General features: G+C 40.9%; 1 protein-coding gene and 2 long non-coding RNA genes across 6 annotated transcripts in view; 2 read left to right on the plus strand and 1 right to left on the minus strand.

Annotated features, from left to right (window-relative positions):
• Positions 1–23,551, minus strand: part of LOC101467506 (retinoic acid receptor beta) — a 278,325-nt gene that overhangs the window by 52,519 nt on the left and 202,255 nt on the right. For both annotated transcript variants that reach the window (XM_012921767.2, XM_004561009.2), the window contains one exon: positions 7,884–8,025. In XM_012921767.2, coding sequence (XP_012777221.2) covers positions 7,884–8,025 — 142 coding nt within the window. The remainder of the gene's footprint in view (positions 1–7,883; positions 8,026–23,551) is intronic.
• LOC143414507 (uncharacterized) lies at positions 8,381–11,280 on the plus strand. 3 transcript variants are annotated; one of them, XR_013095120.1, is made up of 4 exons: positions 8,381–8,624; positions 9,161–9,329; positions 9,547–9,648; positions 9,808–11,280. It is a non-coding gene; the product is annotated as an uncharacterized LOC143414507 (long non-coding RNA). The 3 variants fall into 3 exon arrangements; XR_013095121.1 differs by lacking the exon at positions 9,161–9,329; XR_013095119.1 differs by lacking the exon at positions 8,381–8,624 and having other exon boundaries at positions 8,641–9,329.
• On the plus strand, positions 11,343–12,371 carry LOC143414508 (uncharacterized). Its single transcript, XR_013095122.1, has 2 exons — positions 11,343–12,134; positions 12,213–12,371. It is a non-coding gene; the product is annotated as an uncharacterized LOC143414508 (long non-coding RNA).

The raw sequence follows: 23,551 nt of genomic DNA on the forward strand, positions 1-23,551 counted from the left end.
CAAAGGCACTGAGTTTTCAACAAAAGAGGCAGAAGATACCTGTGGAATGGAAAAGTATACTGGTAATGATATTCAAGAGGTATAATAACTATAAAACTGATGAGCCCGCCCCTCCCTGAGCCTGGTTCTGCCGGAGGTTTCTTCCTGTTTAAAGGAAGTTTTTCCTTCCCACTGTCGCCAAATATGACAAACTGCTCAGAGGGGGTCATATGATTGTTGGGTTTTTCCTCTGTATCTATTATTGTACGATCTACTGTACTATATAAAGTGCCTTGCGATGACTGCTGTTGTGATTTGGCGCTGTATAAATTGAATTGAGCCATACCATGAAGCTTTGGAGAAGAGTTGTTAAGAAAAGAGGTGACGATCAGTGAGTAGCAGATACAATGTTTGTTTTTAGAAGTACAGAGACGGAGCTGCTCTGTGTCTTTGTGGATCCAACCAAAGCTTATGACAGAGTCCCAAAAGAGAAACTGTGCTACTGTATGAGGAAGGCAGGAGCGGCAGAGTAGTGAGGTTATTTGAGTATGTGAGGCTGGTGCAGGACACGTGTGAGGACAGTGAAACAGTGGTGAGGAGTGACCGATGGGTTCACATCATGGGATGGATTACATCAGGGACTGGCTCTGAGCCCCGTGTCATGTGCAGTGGTGATGAACAGGTTGACAGATAATGTCAGGAACGAATCTCCATGGACTGTTATGTTTGCAGACAACACTGTGATTTGTTTTGAGAGCCTGCAGAGGTGGAGGAACTCTATGGAGAGAAGAGGAATGAAAGTCAGTTGAAGCAAAATAGAATATATGTGTGTAAATGAGAGTGAGGAAGGTGAAAAGCTGAACATGCAAGAGTAGAGAGAATTTAAATACCTGGCACCAACCATGGCTTGGTGGAGTAGATGGAGTCCAGGCTGATTTGTATAAGAAGGATAGCAGCACGAGTTAATGTGAATGTTTACGAGATAGTAGTGAGACCTGATATAATCAGTAGTGCAGAGACAGTGGCACTAGTTGAAAAGACACAAGGCTCAGTTGAGGATGCTAATTTGGGGATGACAGGAAAATGAGCACATCAAGTTAAGTGGTTTGGAGACAAAGTTAGAGAAGTGAGGCTGAGGTGGTTCGGGCATGTGCAGAGGCGGGATAGTGAACGTATTGGCCAAAGAGTTTGGAAGATGCCAGACAGGAGGGAAAAAGGCGTTGTGGTGACCCCTAAGGGGGACAGTTCATAGACGAAACACAAAAAGTGCAAAGCTTTCATCAAGGCATAAAAGTATAAAAATATTTTGCTCTGTAAATCATCTTTAATGAGTATTTGTCCCAAGTCAGGATTGCTGTCCGATCTTTGGAAGTACTGTACATCCCTACAATATAGTAGCAGTGTGAGTAGGCGTTGATCTGGCTACCTTTAGAATAAGCAATGTCACATATATACAGGCTTTCTGTTGATGCACGTCTTCCAATGTTTTCATATTCTGTCACAATGAACAAACAACTGGAACGACGAATGAGGACTGCTATCTCAGAAACACTTGTATAGACTGTAGGACCCACAGAGGCTCATATATATTCACTTTTACTTAAATATTAATACAAAGAAGAACACCTCAAATATGAACTGCAAATTTCAGTCAAGCTTGGACGTGTCGATTTTGGAGCAGGAGCTTCTTTCTTGGTCACCAATGTACAATTGGTAAAGTCCAAAAACTACATTTGTCCGTAATAATGCGTGTGTTGCTTTCACACACCTGTCTGCAGATCATATTCAGCAGAAGGACCAGTTTCTTGAAAAAACACCAAAATGACTCAGCATTTGGTTATTTACTATTGTTTTCTAATGAGGGCTCACACATGTTAGACAGCAGACTTCCACAATTCTACTTCTTGGTCTAGTTCAGTACATTCAACCACAATCCTGAGGAGGACGGCTGACTTGACAGTTGTCCTGATGACAATTATCAACATTGTCAACAAACGGGGTAAAAAACAAAAGGTCATTTGTGAGAATGTTGACTGTATATTAGTTAAAAGTGTAAGGGAAACGTGCACAACTAACAGGGACGAGCACAGTATACTACTACACAGTATACTGCTGCGGTATAACTCAAGGTCGTTGCCTACAACCACATCTGCTTTGCCTTTGCTTTCCATGCAGTCAGCCTCTAGACCTGCTCTGTCGCCGCCACCTTCCAAGCGGTCAGCCACCAGAACTGCTCTGTTGCAGCAGTCTTCCACGCGGTTGGCCCCTGAAATGGCCTGTTATGGACTGTTGTGCCGTCGGCATCTGGGTCGGCCCTTGTTCAGTCTCAGACTGTTTTTTCTGGGCACATGGCCAGTCCCTGGACTGTTTTTGGTTTGTCCTAGGACTCCTGCTCCTAGGATTTTGGGTTTTGAACTGTGTTCCTGGACTCCAGCAACTTTTGTTTTGAACTCCTTATTAAAAAAGAAGATTAATGCAGTGTATTACTTAATTACTTGCTTGAGAAAGTAATTGGGTATATTATTTATTACATTACTTTTTTATTAAAAAAGTATTATTCTGTCCCTCAGATTATTTCTGAAATATATTTTGTGATAAGTTTGTTATATGACACTTCATAGTCATGTTACTGAATCTATGTGTCAACAAATATGTTTACTCTTGGTCTGCTCATGTCTGCTCACATCCACGACTAACTGGTTGAATAACCAGCCAGGCATTTGCCAATCAAGGTCTGAATCTGTCGCTCTTTTTACAACAATGAAAGTATTACAAAGGATTAGAGGAAATGTCTGCCCAAAGGGCTCTTGATCTGTTACAAGTGTCTCAATATGCCGTGCCCTCCCTCAGTCACAAGTTCTCAATAGCCTAGAAAAAGTCCTATAAAACCACTTAGCAGAGTGGTTTTATAAGAGACTTACAGGATAACAAATTATTAATATTAAAATATTACCTTGGAGCAAATTTTTAATTCAATTTAATTTGATTCATTTCAGTTTTATTTATATTGCACCAAATCACAACATGAGTTGCTTCAAGGCACTTTATATTGTCATGTAATAATCCTACAATAATACAGAGAAACCAAATCACCTCAGCAGTCAAATACAACTCGAACACAACTTAAAAAATAAAAGATTGCTCTATGATGATCTCACTATTGGTTAACAGGCTTTGCTACTGATAAGACCAAGATCCATTTGACTCCAGCTGGTGAACCCAACCCCTGCCTACCCATCAGATAACTTCTGCTGCCCATCTCCCACATTAATGTCATAATTAATTATACCTTAATTATAATTACAACTTAACACACTGCTAATGTGGTTGTCAGATAAAAGTACCTTTCTCTGTGTCCTTACTTCAGTTCAATTCAAAGCCGGCTAACATCCTCAAAAAAGTGTTTTTTAGGGCTTCACATGTCGACTACTTCAGCTGCTGAAGGGAAGATCTGTGTGCTTGCCTATTTGCAAGCAAAGAGTGAATAAAATGTTATAGTGGCTTCTAGAAAGCCGAAATGCTTCAATTGCCCCCTGGTGCCTAGCTGCATCCCATCCAGTGGGGGTCAAACTATCCATCCTATTCTGCTTATTAATTCAGGGTCGCTGAAGGGCTCGAGCCTATTGCAGCTGCCATAGGGCGAGAGGCAAAGTGCACTCTGGAGAGGTCGCTAGTCTGTCGCAGGACTAACACTGTCTGTGCATGTCTTTGGACTGTGGGAGGAAGCCGGAGTACCCAAAAAAGAACCTATGCAAAGTTTAAGTAGTTCTTCACATACTGTTCTGGGTCCACTATGGGATGCGGTTCCCTGCATATTCCTCATAATCATGTATCTCATTCTGCCAGTTCTGATTGGCTGGTGATTGCAATGAACATGTCGGACCAAGCCACCCACTGTTAAATATAAATATTGCATAGTCTTTATTCAAGATAAGCCCCTCCTCTTGCTTCATCCCAGCAAGAAGGGCCGTCTGGTGAGACATCTCACTCATGCTACTCTGAGAACCGGGGTTACAAAGTAACCTAAGGTTCTCATTCCTAGCATTTCTCACTATGGAAAAATGGAGGCTCCCGTATTGTTAGACAAGCTTATCTCAAGCAGTCATAGAAATAGCCAGTATCTCACCTATCCAAGTGCGGACCCAGAGCCCAGCACTGCTTGGGCTCTGGGTCCGCACTTGGATAGGTGAGGACTCTGCTTGAAGCTGAGACATCCAGCCTGTAAAACCGGACAAAGGTGAGAGGTGAAGACCAGCTTGCTGCTGCACAGATACCTGGATTCACATTCCTCTGAAAAGGGCCCAGGACACTGCCAGACCATGAGTGGAGTAAGCCTGCAGGCATTCTGGTCCCTGCTGCTGCAGGCTAGTATACCAAAGAGCAATCACCTCCACAATCCAAAGTCAGAGCCATTGCTTATGGCTCTTACGAGGGCCTGCCTTGTAAGGCCTAAAAAGCTGGTAATTACTCTGAAAGTCCTTAGTACAATCCAAATAAAGTCTTGCAGATAAGATACTGGAGGGTAACTGGTATGACAGCTGATCTATGGTTAAAATTTGGGTTCAGGAGAGATGAGCAAACCGTAGCTAGTAGTGACGGGAATTAGCTAACACTCCTGTCTGTGGACAATTAAGCAAGCTAGCACATCCAGCAGATGCCAGTCGTAACTTTTTGTAAGAATTCCCTGTAACAAGATCAACACTGGGAGTAATTTTATATATATCACTGTGATGATTCACACATACATAAGACTAATTGAAACCATCAACCAAGAAAGAACTCTCTTCCAGAGAGTGCAAACCTCTGTAAAGGCAGCTCTCACTCTGGGCAGTATTTAACTCTAAGAAAATCGTGTTGTGTATGTAGTCATTTTTTCCTTTCTTTAAAAAAACATACTTTAAGAAGTTTGTAAAGCAGTAAAACTCAGACAAAACTCAGACAGAAGGTTACTTTGATTACACAAACATTATGCAGCAGTAGGTAATGCATAATAGGTACTGACTTGTGAATAATGACATTAGAACCTTATTATAAAATATTATACTAACTAGGCAGCTCATTATCCTTGTCTTGATAATACCTTCTTTGAAGATATTATGCATATTGGAGTCACCTTGAAAGAAAGGCAGATGCAACATCAGAGCTCAAACGTGACATGATATTTGGATACATCTGTTATTTAGAATCCCCATATACCAGTATCATTTCCTAGTAGTTGGCAATACAAACCAAAGAACGTAGTTTTTGGTTTGTATTGGCAAACCAAGCTGAAAAAGACAGCTGTATTTGACAAACAGACAGTTAGGGTAGTTAGGGTAAGAGGCTGAGGATCACAACAGGAATATAGGAAATAGAGTAAGTTATTTTTAATCAGGGGCCCTGTGGGGGTGCTTAGCCTAAGGAAATCACGATATCATATTTTCCACTTCTACTAGAGTGTATAACAGAAGGGAATGGACCCCCTCCCCACTGAGACTAATGGAACGTAAAGTGGACCTAAACCATAAATTCTGATTCAGTCAAGGGACACCAGTAACCTATGAAATGCAAACTGTTCCTATGAATGTCTGTGATGCAGAGGATCTTGAGGGTCTTAACAACAGCAAGTGATAAAGTACAGATAGTTTGATTAAAGAAATTTCTTGCATTTGCACAATGTCTCTAAAATTAGAAACAAGTGATGCTGAAAAACTAGTTCATGCATTTATTACTTCCAGGCTGGACGACTGTGATTCATTATTATCAGGAAGTCCTAAAAACTCCCTGAAAAGCCTTCAGCTAACCCAAAATGCTGCAGCAAGAGTCCTGACAGGGACTAGAAAGAGAGAGCAGGTTTCTCCTGTATTGGCTTCCCTTCATTGGCTTCCTGTTAAATCCAGAATTCAAAATCCTGCTCCGAGGCTGCTGGGGACTTCCCATAATGTGTTTCTTCTTCACTCACCTTTTCTTTCACTCATTATGTGTTTATACACCTCTCCGTATTTAATCATTATTCATCATTAACTTCTGGCTCTCCTCCACAGTGCGCCTATTTGTCTTCCTTCCCTCACCCCCAACTGGATGTAGCAGATGGCCCCGCCCCTCCCTGAGCCTGGTTCTGGCCGAGGTTTCTTCCTGGTAAAAGGGAGTTTTTCCTTCCCATGTCACCAAGTGTGGTCTCTTGATTGTTGGGGTGTTCTCTGTATTATTGTAGGGTCTTTATCTTACAATAAAAAGTGCCTGCTGTTCTGATGCTATATAAATAAAATTGAACTGAATTAATTTTAATTGAACTGAATTGAATTGGCTAAAATACAGGTCACTATGGAATTACTCTGTAAAGCCAGAGTAGCAATACTTGCCCTGCAGCAGCATCCCTTCATTTAAACAAACTGCACTGTCTGTGGTGGATTCTATCTTTTTTATAACAATACTTCTTTGCAAGAAACCTTATGCCATTGGAAAGCCTGTTAATATCCCTTTAAATGAAGCTGCATTTGTAAGGACAAAGCATTTGTGTGTTATAGAGCAGAATTGAGTATTTGGGCTGTGCCCATAAAAAGCTTTCCAACTCTTCTCTGTCAACACCAATCAGCTCATTCTGCTGTTGACCCTTGTTTGGTCTTGTTCAGTAGATTAGAGGATTGAAGAAAGAAGATTATAAATTGCATTTCATTCAAAAAATGGTCAAACTGACAAAATATCACATTTGACCTCTGACCTCTCCTTCAATATCACTAGACTGCTCTGATGGGCAAAGTGATAAAAATGCTATTTAAAGCAATATTTCTTACTGCCATTGTTTGTACTAACACTGATTTTATATAAACTTAGAGAAAATAAGTTCCAGACAAGTAACATGACAAAACCTTTTGTAGAGATGGTCACACGTTCTGATGATAAATTAGCAGGACTTAGTTCTTACTTCTAGAAGCAGTAAGTATGTACTGGTTTTCACAGTCCTGTGAAAAACACAATTTTCACATGTCTGTAATTAAAACGTATTCGTTTATATCTTAGAAATCAAATAATAAATTATAGCTTTGTAGAATAAGTCTAATCGGGAGGTTGGTGGTTTGAGCCCCAGATGCTCTGATCTGTATGCCTAAGTATCCTTGGGCAATAATGTGTTCACTGGAGTTTGAATGTGTGTGAAGGTTAGATAGAGAGTGCTTAGGTGTTGAAAAAAGTGCTAGTGTGAATGGTTGTGTTATATAAAACAGTCTGAGTGCTCAGGTAGAGTAAAAAAGCACTAAGAACCAAGATGTGACTGCATTTGGTAACCAGAGTGAAACATAAGAGTGAAACTTCTGGTTGAGGGCTAATATCAAATTAAGGAATAATTTATTTTCACGAGGACCACCATCACACTGAGCAGAAGGAGTCAAATTAGCTCATTTCAACATAATATTTTGAGGTTTGTGAAAAAAATTGGAATGGGTGACTATTGGATCAAGATGTTTTATGAAGGTATGAAAAACTACTATATAGCCGGCTCCCAGTGATATTGCACTTCAGTTCTCAGATCCAGTGCTTACAGCCATCTTTTACAAACAATGCTTGATTACTCAGCACTAAATCTGTTAAGTTCAAACAACAAAACTACAATGACACTAAACATCCTTTTGAAAATTTGTGTCTGATAGAATGTTTCCAATTCCATCTTTTCACTGTATTAAAAAAATCATATTTTCTCTTGTTTTGGACATTTTATATATTAATGCAAATGCAGACAGTTACTCCTCTACATAAGTTAATCAAATTAAATGTTGCAATTCTTATTTTTTGAAAAAATAAATACTGAATACCCCTGATTTTACTATTGCTTGGAATATATAGACCACAACAAATCCTTTATTTCAAACCAACAGCTGTATTTAATTTGCTCACATCAGTACTTTGTGTAAATTGTGTCAGAAACTCACACTCTTTGGACATTCCAACTGCAAAGCACTTCTGTAGGCGGCAATACTGACAACGGTTCCGCGTCACCTTGTTGATAATGCAGTTCTTGTCCCGGTGACACGTGTACACCATGTTTTTCTGGATGCTTCGGCGGAAAAAACCCTGCAGAGACAGATACATATAGGAAGGCAGGGGAGGGTGGGGATGCATTATAAAAGCAGCGTCTCACATAGTTATCCTCACTTCACTTCTAATCTTCTGCAACTGCATTTTTGCTAAAACATCCACACAGCTCCACTGAAATCCTCTGGTCACTGGATATCATAACGTCACAACAGTGTGTATAACAATGTGCTGGATGTTTTGTTTTTTTATTGCCATTAATACTGAGCAAAAAGAGAGTGTGTCCCAGCTGGGAGCTTCAAATGCTGCTTTGAGCTGGGAAATTGAATACAAGCAGGAACAGACACTAAAGAATTTAATGGTATCAAAAAGTGAGGCTGCTCGTACACTGTGGCGTGTCCAGCGGGGTGGCCTGGGGGGGCACAGGCCACCCCCCAAACCAGACTGGCCACCCCAGGTGCCACCCCGAAGCTAAAACAATAAAATTCAATTAAATATCAAATGTACGATTACGTTTTCGTAGTGAAGCTCAGATATCCGAGTGTAAGTGAATGCAGCATCGGCAAAGGAAGGAGAAAGACGGCACCACAGAAAGCTATTTTCCGGCAAAAGAAAATGATGAGAGAATAAATGTCCTGGTAAGTAATATTAAGTTTGTTGAGTTTAGTAAACTTCGGTGAAATTAGAATACCAAGGAAAAAATAACACTTAAAGAATTATTGCAACCGCCGAATATTTCAGTAGGCTACTGGGCGGCCGCGGAGCTAGCATAAGAGTTATTAGTTATAAGATATAATCCAAGTTGCAGGTTAATACTGGCAGTGTCGCCATGCCAGCTGACTGTACTTCATCATCAGCCAGTGTTGTTCTTTATACATCAATATTACCAAAGTTTGTGCCATGTTCAATGCAGGGATGTGCAGTTCTGGTCCTCCTGGTTTCAGATGTTTCCATACTTCAACACAGCTGATTTAAAGAATCATTTACAGACTTGTGCACAACTAGGTGTTTGGGGATTATTTGATTTGAATTGGCTATGTTGGTATAGGTAACATCTAAAACATGCATGATAGGGGTCCATAAGGGCAAGAATTTGACATCCCTGACTTTCAGTCAAGGTCATACATCAAGAAAGTTGTTGTTTGTGACATAAGTTTTTGCTTTATTACTTCAGGGCCAACCAGTATAGATAGAAGAATAGGAGTGGAGAATGAAAAGATCTCAAAATATTGAGAATTTCTTCCTTAAGAAGGCTAAAATAACGCCAGAAGCAGAGAGCAATGTCAGGGAAAGGTGGACTGAGCAGCAGTCATCATTGTCACCTGTGATTTCTACAAATGAAGGTATGTGAGAATGAATAAGGAAAATGCAAGGAAGGGATGTTTATATTGTCAAGTGTTCAACCGATCCATAGGGGACAAATCCTAATATTTGGGAATAAATAATTAAATAAGTGAATATATGTATTGTGGTACATAATTGGAAATTAAAACAAAATCCTGCTTTAAATAACATGTTTTTTTTTATTTAATGAAATGTAATATTTTTATATTATCCCAGGCACTTTTTCACCTGTTCATGATCCACCAGATAACCAGGATGTGGTGCCTTTTGAAACATCTTCTCCTTCAACATCATGTACGACACTGGGCCATCCACATGGTATTTAACCTCCAATCTTACTTCATAGATTAATATTGAAAGCCTTTAATTGTGCATTAAATATTTTATAATATTGATACTGTCACTTTTGCAAGAGATGTTGTTCTAGATCAAAAACAATTCTTCATTGATTTTTAAATTGAATCCTCCCACACTTAGATATATCTCAAAATCCAGCGGAGGGACCTAGACAGCCACACTTGAAGATATTTCCTCGAACAGTACATGGTGAAAAGAGGAGGGCCTTCAGCAAGACATGGTATTCACAACACAAATGGCTGGAATATTCTCAAAGTCGGGACTCTGTCTATTGTTTTGCATGTAGATACTTTTCCATTCCAAATGCTTCTGAAACTCCTATTACATCACATGAAGGGTACTCAAACTGGAAGAAGGCAATGTATAAAGATGGAGGTTTTAAGGGGCATGAGAAATCTGAAGGTCATACGAATGCCATGTATGCTTGGAGTGAACATCAGAAAAACATTTTGACAGATTCATCTGTGCGTGATGCTTTGGACAAGGCATATAAAAAAAAAGTAGAGGAAAATCGCATATATATCAAAACTGTTGCTGAAGTAGTTCTCCTTACAGCTATGCAAAACCTCTCCCAAAGGGGGCATCTTGAGACAGATACATCACAAAACAAGGGGAACTTTTTAGAGTTAATGGAACTTCTTTCTAAGCATAATCCACTGATTGCAAAAAAATGAAAGCTGCAGGAAATGCAAAATATACCAGTAACACCATTCAGAATGAAGTAATCGAATGTCTGTCAGAGATGGTACGTGAAGACATTATCAGAGAAGTAAAGGAGAGTGAGTACTTCTCTGTGATTGCAGATGAAACAAAAGACCTAAAGAAAACAGAGCAACTGTCATTAGTACTAAGGTATTACTACAATGGGGCTGTTCAAGAGAGTTTTTTAGAGTTCCAGAGAGCAAGTCAGCTAGATGCAGCAGGGCTCACTCAAAATATCATACAGTGTCTGGAAAGGTATGGCCTTGAATATAGATCCAATCTTGTAGGCCAAGGATATGATGGGGCGTCAGTAATGGCAGGGAAATGCAGGGGTGTTGCAGCCAGGATCAAAACAGAGGCAAAACATGCATTTTATGTACATTGCAATGCACATTGCCTTAACCTTGTTATCGTTGATGCAGTGAAATCAGTCCCTGAAGCACACTGCTTTTTTTCATTGTTGCAGAAATTGTATGTCTACATGTCAGGTTCATATGTTCACCAAAAATGGATCACAGTTCAAAAAGACATGTATCCAGAGGCTCCTAGAGAGCTTCAGAGACTCAGTGATACCAGGTGGGCATGTCGTTACAGTGCATGCAAAACTGTAATGGACAGATTACCAGCTATATTAAGAGTGCTACATGAGATAGATTTAGAGAACAGCGGTGACAGATCAGTGGAGGCACGGGGTCTGTTGGCACAAATTGACCTCACATTTATTGGCAATTTATCCACATTTAGAAAAATTCTAGGGGAAATTAAGTTGCTTTCTGATGTACTTCAGTCTCCATCTCTTGATCTAGCAAAGGCTGTAGACCTAATTCATGCACTTCAAGACACCTTGGACCAATATAGAAGTGAATCCTGTTTTGATGAGCTGTGGCAAGACGCAATGGATATTGCGGAACAGTGTACTGTTGCCTCTGAGACAGTTAAGAGAAGAGTGCAGAGAGAGAGCCTCAGGCTAAAGGGTTATTTTGTAGATTCTCCAATCGGGCAACACAGGTGTAAGGAGGATGACAAGGACAAGTTTAAGAGGGAAGTATTTTACCCCATTCTTGACCATGTACATGCAGAGATGGAGAAGCGCTTCAACAAGACCAATTGTGATATTATGAGGGGTATACAGGCACTAAACCCCAAGAGTAAGAGCTTTTTGTCAGAGGAAATAGTTGTAAGCTTGGCTGGTCTGTATGACTGTGATATTGAAGACCTCAAACATGAGCTGTATCAAGCTAGAAAGGTTGTTCAAAGGAGAGCAGGGTGTGGGAATGAACTCTCCAGTATTTTGGGGTTTACTACCTTCCTAGAGTCTTACAAAGAGGTGTTTCATCAGCTTTTTCGTTTATGTCGAATAGCTTTAGCTTTACCTGTCAGCAGTGCTACTTGTGAACGTAGCTTTTCAGTGCTAAAGCTTATAAAAAAATCATCTACGAACAACTATGACTGATGAGAGGCTTAGCAATATTGGAGTTTTGAGTATTGAGAGGAAAAGGGCAAGATCATTAAGCCTGGATGACTTTGTAACACGTTTCGCCACCCGTCACTGTAACAGGCGGATCTACCTATTCTAAGTCATTGATAATATTTAATGAAGCATAGAGTAGGTACTTGAGTAAATGTTCTCTATCAAAAAATAAATATTTTGCAACTACAAGTGCTGCTGTTCACAAATGTTTTTGTACTTCTTGTCTTCTTAACATGTAACAGAGTCTTATTAAAAGTTCAGTATATTTTAATAAGTTTAACCCTTGGAGGGTCCTTAAAAAGACATCCACCTTTAGGCCTAAGGACAATAAATGTCCTTAAGACCCTCCAAGGGTTAAATAAGTTTTGCATTGCATTGGCTAATTTGCCAATTGTATGTTAAAAATGTTTGTAGTTTAATGTTCAAAAATGTTTTAGCCCAAAACATATGTGCACTATTTGTCAGTAAAAATACTTGTCCTTGAATGCTGAATAAACTGACAAAGCACTGATTGTATCTCTTGTACTTTATCAACACAGTATCTAAACATTTTTCACTATAGTGGTGAAAATCTCATTCTAATAAAAGTTAAAAGCGCATCCGGTTATTAGGTTTATAGGATTATTGAATTATGGTTAACGGTTGGTAGAATTTTTTTTTAACATTATCTGCCAATTACATGTGCCACCCTTCTACAAATCTGTGCCCCTACCTGGCCCCCCCCCAAAAAAATTTTCTAGACACGCCACTGCTCGTACAGTATGAAAGACTTAACCAACAACTTGCCATATCTGTACTTAAAGTAATGTTACTTAAAGTAACATTAAATTTCTGCAGAAGACCAAATGAGTGTTCTAATAATTAATTACTAGAGGATTTCAAATGAACTCAATCTGTGAGTCTGTCCAAAAAGTTTTAGGCAACAAAGTGCCTAAAAACCTTGGGTTAGTGGAAAGATGTGTGTTGATGGAGACGATCATTTCTATTTCAGAGACTCTGCTTTGGGATCTACAGGAGCTGGATTAAAAGGAAGATGATTTACTTGCATAAATGGCACTAACAATTCCAAGTGAGTTCCTTCATAAAAGCTGCTCTTAGAGCATCTTAAGTGAATAACAAAGAGACCTCCTAAACTGAATGAAGGGACAGAATGGACACTACTGCTCAAATGCTCAGTGAAATTACTGGTGTTGTGCTGTGTTTGAAATATAAGTTAACGAGCTAAAGGCCAAATTTGTTTTTAAGGAGCATTTTTGGTTTAAATTAAAAGTTTTCCCACAGAGTGGCTAACCACCATCTTCAGTGCTTTTGGACTGTTCTGACTTGCAGCTGAACAGACAGTCCTTCCCAGCTGGGTGCCATCAAAATAAGTTTGTGATAATATTATTCTACAGCATGCAGTTATTAACAAACATAAAAAAATGAAACATTATTATCTTGCTGTTCTAAAAGTTCCTTGTAAAGCCTTTAGTTATTTACACTTCTGATAGCCATCAATAAGCTTTGGGCATAATTTGGTTTGATATTTGAAAACGATGCTTGGTAGAGTTTATATAAAGTGGTTGGTTTCCTGGCCATGCTTAACCTGGCTGTTAAGCATGGTTCACAAATATTCAATAGGACTGAGGTCATGGCGTTTAGAAGGCAGTTCCAGAAGCTTCATGATTAGCCTGCTTTATTCATCCCAAACCAGTTTGATATGCATTTGACATCACTGTCCTGTTGGCACACCCAGTTGTGTCCCAATCGTAAAGATATTGATATGAGGTGAATTTAAAGAATCTGGAAGTACTCGCCCTTCTTCACTATTCCCTCAACTTTTTCCATTGTGCTTATACCACTAGCAGCAAAACAACCCCAAAGCACGATGCTTGACAGTGTTTATGGATTTCAAAGCCTCACCTTTGAAATCCATGAACACTTGCTGTAGCTCAGGTGGTAGAGCGGGTCATCTGCTGATCGGAAGGTTGGTGGTTCGATTCCTGGCTTCCCCTAGTCTGCATGCCAAATATCCTTGGGCAAGATACTAGCCAAGTTGCTCTCAGATGCATCCATCGGAGTATGAAAGTGTGTGTGAATGTTACTTAGAAAGCACTTAGAAAAATGTGCTTGTGTGATTGGGTGAATGTACAAGTTGTGTAAAGCCCTTTGAGTGCTCAGAAGAGTAGAAAAGCGCTATATAAGAACCAGTCCATTTACCTATATATCTCTTGTTAATATAATCAAATAGCTCAAGTCTTTGTCTTGGTTGACCATAAGTCTCAACAGGATCTTGAGCTTTATTGTGAAAGGTTTATGTGGAAAATAAACAAGCGGACATGCGATGGTTTTACCGTCGTTGTTGCTAACGACAACCCATAAAAACAGGCGCTTGTCCGTCCGTAGTGTGGTTATTTTAAATATAAGAGAAAGAGAGAACTTTAAGAAATGAATATAGCCACTACAGTGACCATCAAAACAATGAAAAAATATTGCTGTAAACTGTTTATTTTGCGACACCACGAAACAAACGGTAGCGTAAAATGAAACGATAGACGTTTTTATATCGTCATCCGATATATATCGTTATATCGAACAGCCCTACCATGTGGGCAGCTGTAAATCTCAGTAAAACTTGAAGCTGTCAATATTGGAGCCGGGGCTTCCTTCTTGGTCAGCACTCTCTCAGTCTATGTCAAGGTAAATTGCACTTCACTGTGAACAGTGACCCTGGTGTTTCAGCAGCTCTCAGTTCATTGCAGGTTTGAGTCTTGGTGATTCCTGGATTGTTCCTGAACATCCTAACCAATTTCTACTCATCTGATAGTGGAAACTGAGTCTTCTGACAGGTTATGGCAAAGTGTTGACATATATGAATAGTACTTACGTACAACTGTTTGAACTGATGAAATGAATTATGAAATGGCTCCAAGAGGCCCCAGAGAGTAGATTCTGTTCATGTGGACATTGCATTTTCAGTGGGAGAAACTTTTCATCACTCATCCAAGTCTCTTTCTCAGTCTCCCTAACCTTATAAACTGTAGGTTTACATGACTGCAACTGGTACAACTGACTAACAATGGGTCGTGAGGTCAATTTCACCATCATTAATATGCAAACTCTTGTGACCATTGACCAAAGTACCATGGTGGTACATTATAAATTGATTTCCCCAATATATAAATCATGGTAATCCACCTGGAACTGAACCGGATACACTACATGACCCTTTTGTGCAAGGGGACCTAGTCCTTCCTGTGGACCAGAGAGGGGGGCGGGGGCGTTGAAAGCCACTGAAATGTTATGGCTTGAGAAAATGCGCCTCAGCTGTTCCTGGGATAACCACATTTACTCTGGGCCGTCTTGAAATGATGCTCTTCTGCTTTCCTGGCCACTGTGTCTGTGGGGATGTTTGTACTGTGTTGTAGCGTCCTGATGAAACCCAGTTTCTGCTCCAGTGGGTAATAAGACTCAGACCTTAAATCTGTATTGATTTACAGTGCACACTGACTTTTAAATTTCCCCAATAATGATGGAAATCTTGTCTGCAATGGTGGAGAGGTTGACAGATGAGATGAGGTCAGGCAGGAGTCTCCGTGGCCTATAATGTTTGCAGATGACATTGTGATCTGTGGTGAGATTGGGGAGCAGGTGGAAGACCTGGAGAGGTGGAGGCATGCCCTAGAGAGAAGAGGAATGAAAGTCAGAAGAAGCAAGACCGAATATGTATGTGAATGACAAGGAGGCAGGTGGAAAAGTGAACAACTAATAAACAGAGATGAGTTTAAACAGACGACAGAAGAGAGAAAATGCAGGGGAGAGAAGAGTGCCAAGGGTGATTTGAGACAGGACAGCTGTAAGAGTGAGAGCGAGCGTTTACAAGATGGTAGTGAGACCTGCTATGATGTATGGTTTGGAGATGTTGGGAGTGAAAAACGTCAGATGTTAATATTCTTTTTCACTGAGAATGACTGAGATAGACAAGACAAATAAGACAATTTGTCCTGTTTGTCTTATAAGACAAGACAAGTTAGAGAGGTAAAGCTTATTTGGATACGTGCAAAGCTACTGCATTAGACAAATGATGTTTAAGATGAAGCAGACAGGCAGGAGAAAAAGAGCAAGACGTCAGAGGAGGTTCATGGATGTAGTAAACAAGGACATGCAGAGGGTTGGTGTCTGAGAAGAGGTCCCTAGGGACAGGGTGAGATGGAAGCAGATGATCTAAGTAGTAATGCTTTTTGCTGAGAGATATGACAAACTACATACAGTGTTGGGAAGGTTACTTTTAAAATGTACTCCACTACAGATTACAGATTACATGCCCCAAAATGTATTTTGTAACGTATTCCGTTACGTTATTCAATGAGAGTAACGTATTCTGAATACTTTGGATTACTTTGGATCATGCTTTTTACAACTACATGAATGTACTATTGCTGTGTGATTTATTACTATTACTGAAGGTTACTCTCCACACCAACACCAGCTAGATGTTTAAATCTTGATATAAAATGAGTAACAGTAGCTGGACATTAGGTAAGGCTGCACTTTTTGCAGCGATCTCGTATAGAAAACTGTTCCGCGCGTATATAAAACAGGTCCGCGGCTCCGAACCGTAGTAAAGGGACCTCTGGCTGATACGTCGGGTTCGTGTTGGGCTCGTAGCTGAAAACTAGCTTTACTTTGTTGTCTGGGTCAACTTTGCTAGCGAGAGACAGAGAGAGGCGTTGTAAGCTTACTTACAACTGGGCTATTATTATTAGGGATGCAACGATACCAATTTTTTCAAACCGATACCGATACTTGGATCTGAGTACTTGCCGATACAGAGTACAAAAACCGATACTTCTACCACACACACACACACAAATGCAATGAATTGGAAGACAGGTTTTATTTTATTCTCTGACGATAATAAATAATATCTTAATAAAAATGACCACAAAAAAATTTCAAGTGAAAAATAAGCACTTCTGTTAAATTATTGCAGAGTCTCCACGTTGTAATTTAACAAAATATCACTGAACTATTGGCACTGTCTCGAGCTTTCGGAATAATAAATAAACACTTCTGTTTGGAATAAAATAAATACAAATTAGGTTTGAGAATAAAATAAACTTTTAAATGCAGAGTGCAGAGTGTCCATATTGTAAACAAACAAACAAAATAACGAAAGTATCTGGCATTGACGAACGAACTCCCCATCTGCCCGTGGATCATCAGTCCACTGTGCCGTTAAACCAAGGACTGACATCGCGCACACACTGCTTGTCTTTACCTCTTTAGGAAGTTTTGGCACCATTATCTCCCTGATGTGTGGGCGGCTGGGAATTTCATATCGCAGCTCGAGTATGCTGAGAAGAATCCTATGTTTTCCACGACTGGCATTGGCTGGTCATCCAGAGCGATAAAATGAGTCAGAGCCTCTGTTGTTTTAACTGCCCGTGGATTTTCTCTTGACATTTTTAATCGCTTTTCCAAAACCTGATTTAAAGTCGGCTGTTCCGGTCCACACTGCTGACATTTTGTTTAGCCTAGCTACAGCAGCCTCCAGTTTCTCTTTTTTTATCTGGAGCTGCCAGTCTCACTCGCCTAACCCTGTGCCTGTTTAGCACGGGATGTCCCCCTAGTGGCCAATCTAAAAAACTACAACAAAAATCACAAGCCTCCCTCTGATTAATGAAATAAGTTAGTATCGGTTCATGGTATCGGTTAACTTTTACGAGTATGAGTACACACACATTTTACAGTATCGGCCCCGATACCCGATACCAGTATCGGTATCGGTGAATCCCTAATTATTATATTTACATGCTTCCAGCTCCCATTTCTGGTTGGTGAATACTCGCACTTTTCTACTCTTCTTTTTCTCCCTCCCTCTCACAGACACATCACGGGTATGGCAGTCCATTCTCCCTGCAGCACGGACAACACTGCCCATGAGGCTACATTGTTTAGGGTGAAGCTTGTAACACTCTGATATTGCCTTCATATTAAATCATTTTTGTGAATAATAATTTTTAAAAATATTTCTTCACGTCATTTTGCGGGCCACAAGTAGAGATGAGACACAGGCATTAGAGCCTCTTAATGTGTGTTTTGTTTGGGTTTCCACCAGCGTGGAATTACCAAAAACAGAGAGGGCCTAGCCTAACATATGAAACAGGAAAAGACCGCCGTGTAAACCATTTATTTCAGCAAAGTAACTGTATTCTGAATACCACCTTTTCAAACGGTAACTGTAAGGGAATGCAGTTACTCATTTTTTGTTTTTTAAATACGTAACGCCGGTACATGTACTCTGTTACTCCCCAACACTGACTACAAATTAGTGACCTGTCAAAATCTAAACTGTTTTACAGTCTACATGATCCATTGCAAGGAACTCAAATTTTAAAAACATGTAGGATTTGGAAATTTTGAAAAACTTTGGTTTCTGAAGTTGTGTGTTTGAGAGCGTCTTCTACCTTGCATGGAGAAAAATAAATAAATACAATCTGTGGATAGTTTGAAAGTGGACCAACATCTGTGTCTTCATCAGTCAGAACACTTTAGTGCCAAATTTAACCAAGTGACCCATCCAAGCACAAAGAGAACATGCAACCTCCATACAGAAAATTTTAAAAGTGAGCGTTTGAACCCAATTGGAAGGCAACCAATTGGGTGTGAGGGGAAAAGAAAACAAGAGGCAGGAAGATGAGCGCAAAGGGAGATGGGACAAAACACAAACTAAAGGAGAGAGCACGATTTTTAATCATGTTGAATGATGCTGCATGCACACTGGACTGCCCCCTTAAAGGAAAGCAATAAGGAAGATGATTCATATCCTCAGAAAGATCTGGGACACAACAGCAGGTTTAGGAACACGTTTGTTTTGATGCAGAGTGGCAAAAAGCAGGGATGCAACTAAAGAAAGTAAGAGTCTTCAATATCCTAGTCTGCAGATATTAATTTAACTCTTAAAATGATTTTTATACATCATCCAAATCCTTTTGCACATGGTTGAAGGCATTTCTGCCTCAGGAACTTCCTTCACTATGGAGAGGTTCCATTTGCAATATCTCCCTGTGACAGATGGGACCTTGCATTTCCTTTCATTAGGGAAGTGGGATGATGATGGGTTAGAAATTAGATCACAGGATTGAAACTGCAGTCTCTGTTGCCCATCTTGCTTCAGACTCAAGCATCTGTCAAGTACCAAGCAGCACACTTGGTAGCACGGATACAAGCTGAGCTCAGCCAATTGTGTCTGAGCCATGATAGCACGTGAGCAGACCGAGGTCACCTTTGCTCATTTGATATTATTCATTTCTCTAATAGAAGCCTTTATATTGGATGATGTAAGCTGAGTGAGCTGGTAAAAATTACTTGTGAGGTCTGATGGATAACAATGGGAGCAACACGCATACAGCTGATGCATAAGTGTGTTCAGGTTGGATTCTGAATCCAAGGCTACCCAGGTACTTAAGTCATTCAAAGTTAAGCGCATCCTGATCACTTTAACCTTGGAAGTCTATGCGTATGTGAGATAGTATGTGATAGTATATTGGAAGTTGGACCTGCATAAGGTGATGTTTTATGTACTGCCTATAAAATGTTTCTCAAGATTTTGGGGGATCCTCTACTTGGAAGAGGCTTGTTGACAGTTCAAGGCCTGGACTGCAATGTTCTTCACTTAACTTTTGTCATTTACATTATGCTTTTGAGCCACCACTCATTTTTTAATATTCTGCTTCCAAGGAACCAATTTATTAAAGTGGTAATAGTTATCAGGACTTTCTAAAAGTATTTCAATCGTTTTCTTTGGACATGGACTTTTTCACTCATTTACAGTCCAGTTCTTCAGTCCTTGGACTTCTCAGAGTCCTTTTTGTTTTTCTTTCTTTTCTTTTTTTTCTGTTAAGCAGCTTTAATCTTTCAAAGATAAAAAATGGCACCAAACATAAGGAATGAATCTGACAACCTAGCAAAGAACTATATCTTCAGTTACTTTGTTACTAGCAGGCTGTATCAAAAACACATAATTTTTTCTAATTTCTTTAGCTGAATCTGCAAAAAATGCTAAAGATAAATATGTCATTATAACAGGCATAACATTGTTTTTGCAACAAGGAGTACTCGCAAAGAGCCATTGGAAAAAGTTGGCATATGTCAGCATGGTATGTAGTGTATCCTTAAGTAGCATGGGGAAAAAATGCAGCAAAGAACTGAGAAATGCATCTAGCCCTTCAGTTGATCCATACAGTATTTACCAGAACCTCATTAGAAGTACATTTACTGGAATGGTGACTATCAAGAAGCCATTCTTAAAGAAAAAAACTAGGAGAAAAGGCTGCCAAGGTACATAAGAACTGTACTGAAAATCAGGGGTAGCACAGCTGATGGAGTGATGACTCAAATTTGACCTTTTTGGCTCATTGTGTACAGAGGAGGTGAGGAGACAGGTTCAGTCCTGAGTGTTTATCTGTAAAACAGGATGAAGGCTCTGTGATAGTTTGGGGATATGGGGAAACTTTATAAATAAAGTTTATAAGTTTATTATGTTTCCACCAGCGGAATTGGACGTCAGGTCAAAACTGATGGAATTATGAACAAAGAAAAGTCCTGTCAGTTTTTGATACACGATGCAATAATATCTGGAATGCGTTTGATTGGAAAAATCTAAATTTGTCAGCATGGCAATGATCCCAAACATGCTATCATATGCCTCCCAAGAGCCCAGACCTCAGTTTTACTGAAACAGTGTGGTATCATCAACAGAGAACAGACAACATCCAAAGAAGAGCTTTGATCCCTGAAGGCTATTTAAATAAATGACCAAAAAGATTTTAGATTAGATTAGATGAAACTTTATTAATCCCTCGGGTGGGTTGCTCCAGGAAATTTAGTTTCCAGTAGCACAGCACCGACAGAAGTTGCATGTTAAAGATAAAACAAGGGGAATGAGAGCAAGGATATGAGCATAAATATACGATATATACACATATATAAATAAAAAATATATAATAGGGATAAATGGGAATACCAGTGGATTGCACATTTGAGTGAGTCTATTGTCCAGTGATTATTGCACAGTCGAATATAAGAAAAAATATTGCAAATATTGCACAGTGAAAAAAATCACTTCAGCTTAGTTGTTCCCCCCTCATTTGTCCTCCTGTTTCCCCTCCCTCTCTCCTCCAACGAGGAGATAAACAGTCTGATGGCGTGTGGGACAAAGGAGTTTTTAAGTCTGTTGGTTCTGGACTCTGGGAGAAGCAACCTGTCGCTGAATAGGCTCCTCAGATTGTTTACGACCATGTGCAGAGGATGCCCAGCATTGTCCATAATGTCCAGCAGTTTCTTTAATGTCCTTTTCTCTGCCACTGTCACCAGAGTGTCCGGCTTCATGCTGACCACAGAGCCAGCCTTCCTGATTCGTTTTTCCAGCCTGGATGAGTCCTTTGTTGTGCTGCTCCCCCAGCACACCACAGCATAGAACAGGACTCCTACAACCACCGACTGGTAAAACATCCTCAGGAGCTTCCTGCAGATGTTAAAAGACCTCAGCCTCCTGAGGAAGTACAGTCGGCTTTGGCCTTTTTTATACAGGTGCTGCATGTTGCATGACCAGTCCAGTTTGTTGTCCACCCACAGCCAGAGGTACTTGTACATGTTGACTACCTCCACCTCCTCTCCCTCTATCTGAACTGGCAGTGGCCCTGCTCTAAACTTCCCGAAGTCCACAACCAGTCCCTTGGTCTTTGAGGTGTTGAGTTGCAGGTGGTTTGTGTGACTCCATGTGACAAAGTTCCTCACCAGTCTCCTGTACTCTTACTGATCATCCCAGATACACCCCATGATGGCCGTGTCGTCTGCAAACTACCACAGTGTCAGACGTGATGTCCTTCAGCCTGACGTACTGTGGTCTGTCAGTGAGGTAGTCGGAGATCCAAGCGACGAGCCAGGGGTCCACCTCCATCCTGTTCAGTTTTTCCTGAAGCAGACGGGGCCGGATTGTATTAAAGGCACTAGATAAGTCAAGAAACAGGATCCTGACCGTGCCTTTTCCCTTGTCCAGGTGTGAGTGGGATCTATGTAGGGGGTACAGGATGGCATCCTCCACTCCGACATCCGCCTTGTATGCAAACTGTAGTGGGTCCTGGGCATGTTGTACCTGTGGTCGGAGGAGGTTGAGGAAGAGCCGCTCTAGAGTCTTCATAAGATGTGACGTCAGTGCCATCAGTCGGAAGTGTTTCAGCTCATTGGGCCGGTTCCTTTTGGGGACCGGGACGATGCAGGATGTCTTCCATAGGGTGGGCACTCTCCCCAGTCGCAGACTGAGGTTGAAGACTCGTTGTAGCGGCTCCCCAAGTTCAGCAGCACACGCCTTTAGCATCCTAGGACACACCTTGTCTGGGCCTGCTGCCTTCCTGGGGCGAAGCTTCCTCAGTTGTCTCCTGACCTGGTCCACTGTGACACTTTGGGGGGGGGGGGGCTGTCATGCTGTTGAGAGAGTGGTTGGAGGAGGGGGTGGCTGTGGCTCAGGAGGTAGAGCTGATCAGTTACTGATTGGAAGGTTGGTGGTTTGATCCCTGGCTCCTCCAGTCTGGGTGAATGTGGCATGTTGTATACAGCTTAGAGCTTTGAGTACTCCGGGAGAGTAGAAAAGCACTATATAAGAATCAGTCAATTTATTATTTACCATAGTGTCAGGGGGAGAATTGAGGGACATAGGAAAGTAGGGAGAGGGCTCTGTAAAGGGGGGGTCAAGCCGGTTGAAGAAGTTGTTGAGTTCGTTTGCCTTATCCACAGCCCCCCCACTGTGCTGTTCTTGATGTTGTGGCCTGTGTGATGGTTTTCACACCATTCCAGACCTCCTCTCCAACTTTTGCTCCACCTTCCTCTTGTAGGTGTCTTCTGCTTCCCTTAGGCAGCCTTTCACCTCTCGCTGTGCTGCTTTCATCTCCTCCTTCACTTTGCTTCTGAAGGCCTTCTTCTTCATGTTGAGGACAGCTTTGACTTCCTGTGTTACCCACAGTTTGTTATTAGGATAGCACCATGCCGTCTTAGCAGGGCGACCACATCCACACAAAAGTTGAGATAGACAGTGTGTTGCCCCCTCTATATCCTCGCTATGTGGGCTCAGAAGAACATCCCAGTCTGTGGTGTCATAGCAGTCTCTCAGAGCTTCCTCTTTTTCTGGGGTCCATCTCCTAATGGAACGCGTTGTCAAAGGCTGCCTTTGGACGAGGGGTGTGTACTGTGGCTGTAAGTAGACCAGGTTGTGTTCTGACTTCCCTAGTGGGGGGTAGCTCTGCATGCATCTGTCACATTAGCATACATCAAGTCAATTGTCCTGTTGTGCCGTGTGGGACAGTGAACAGCAGCCAGAGTAGAATTCAGTATGACATGATTAAAGTCTCCAGATATAATAATGAAAGCCTTGGGGTGTTGTGTCTGCAGTCTTGCTGTAACTGTGTGTATTTCCTCACAGGCAGCTGTTGCGTCAGCCCTCGGAGGGATGTAAACACACACACAGATCACATGACTGAACTCCCGAGATAGATAATATGGCCGCAAGCTAACAGCTAGCAGCTCCAGGTCCAGACGGCATACCGAAACTTTAACGGAGACGTGTCCAGGGTTACAGTATCTGTTGTTAATGTAGACAATGAGTCCCCCACCTCTGATTTTTCCCGCTGGCCTGTGCGTCTCACGGATGTAAAT

The sequence above is a fragment of the Maylandia zebra genome, linkage group LG22, assembly GCF_041146795.1.
Source record: "Maylandia zebra isolate NMK-2024a linkage group LG22, Mzebra_GT3a, whole genome shotgun sequence".
Lineage (NCBI taxonomy): Eukaryota > Metazoa > Chordata > Actinopteri > Cichliformes > Cichlidae > Maylandia > Maylandia zebra.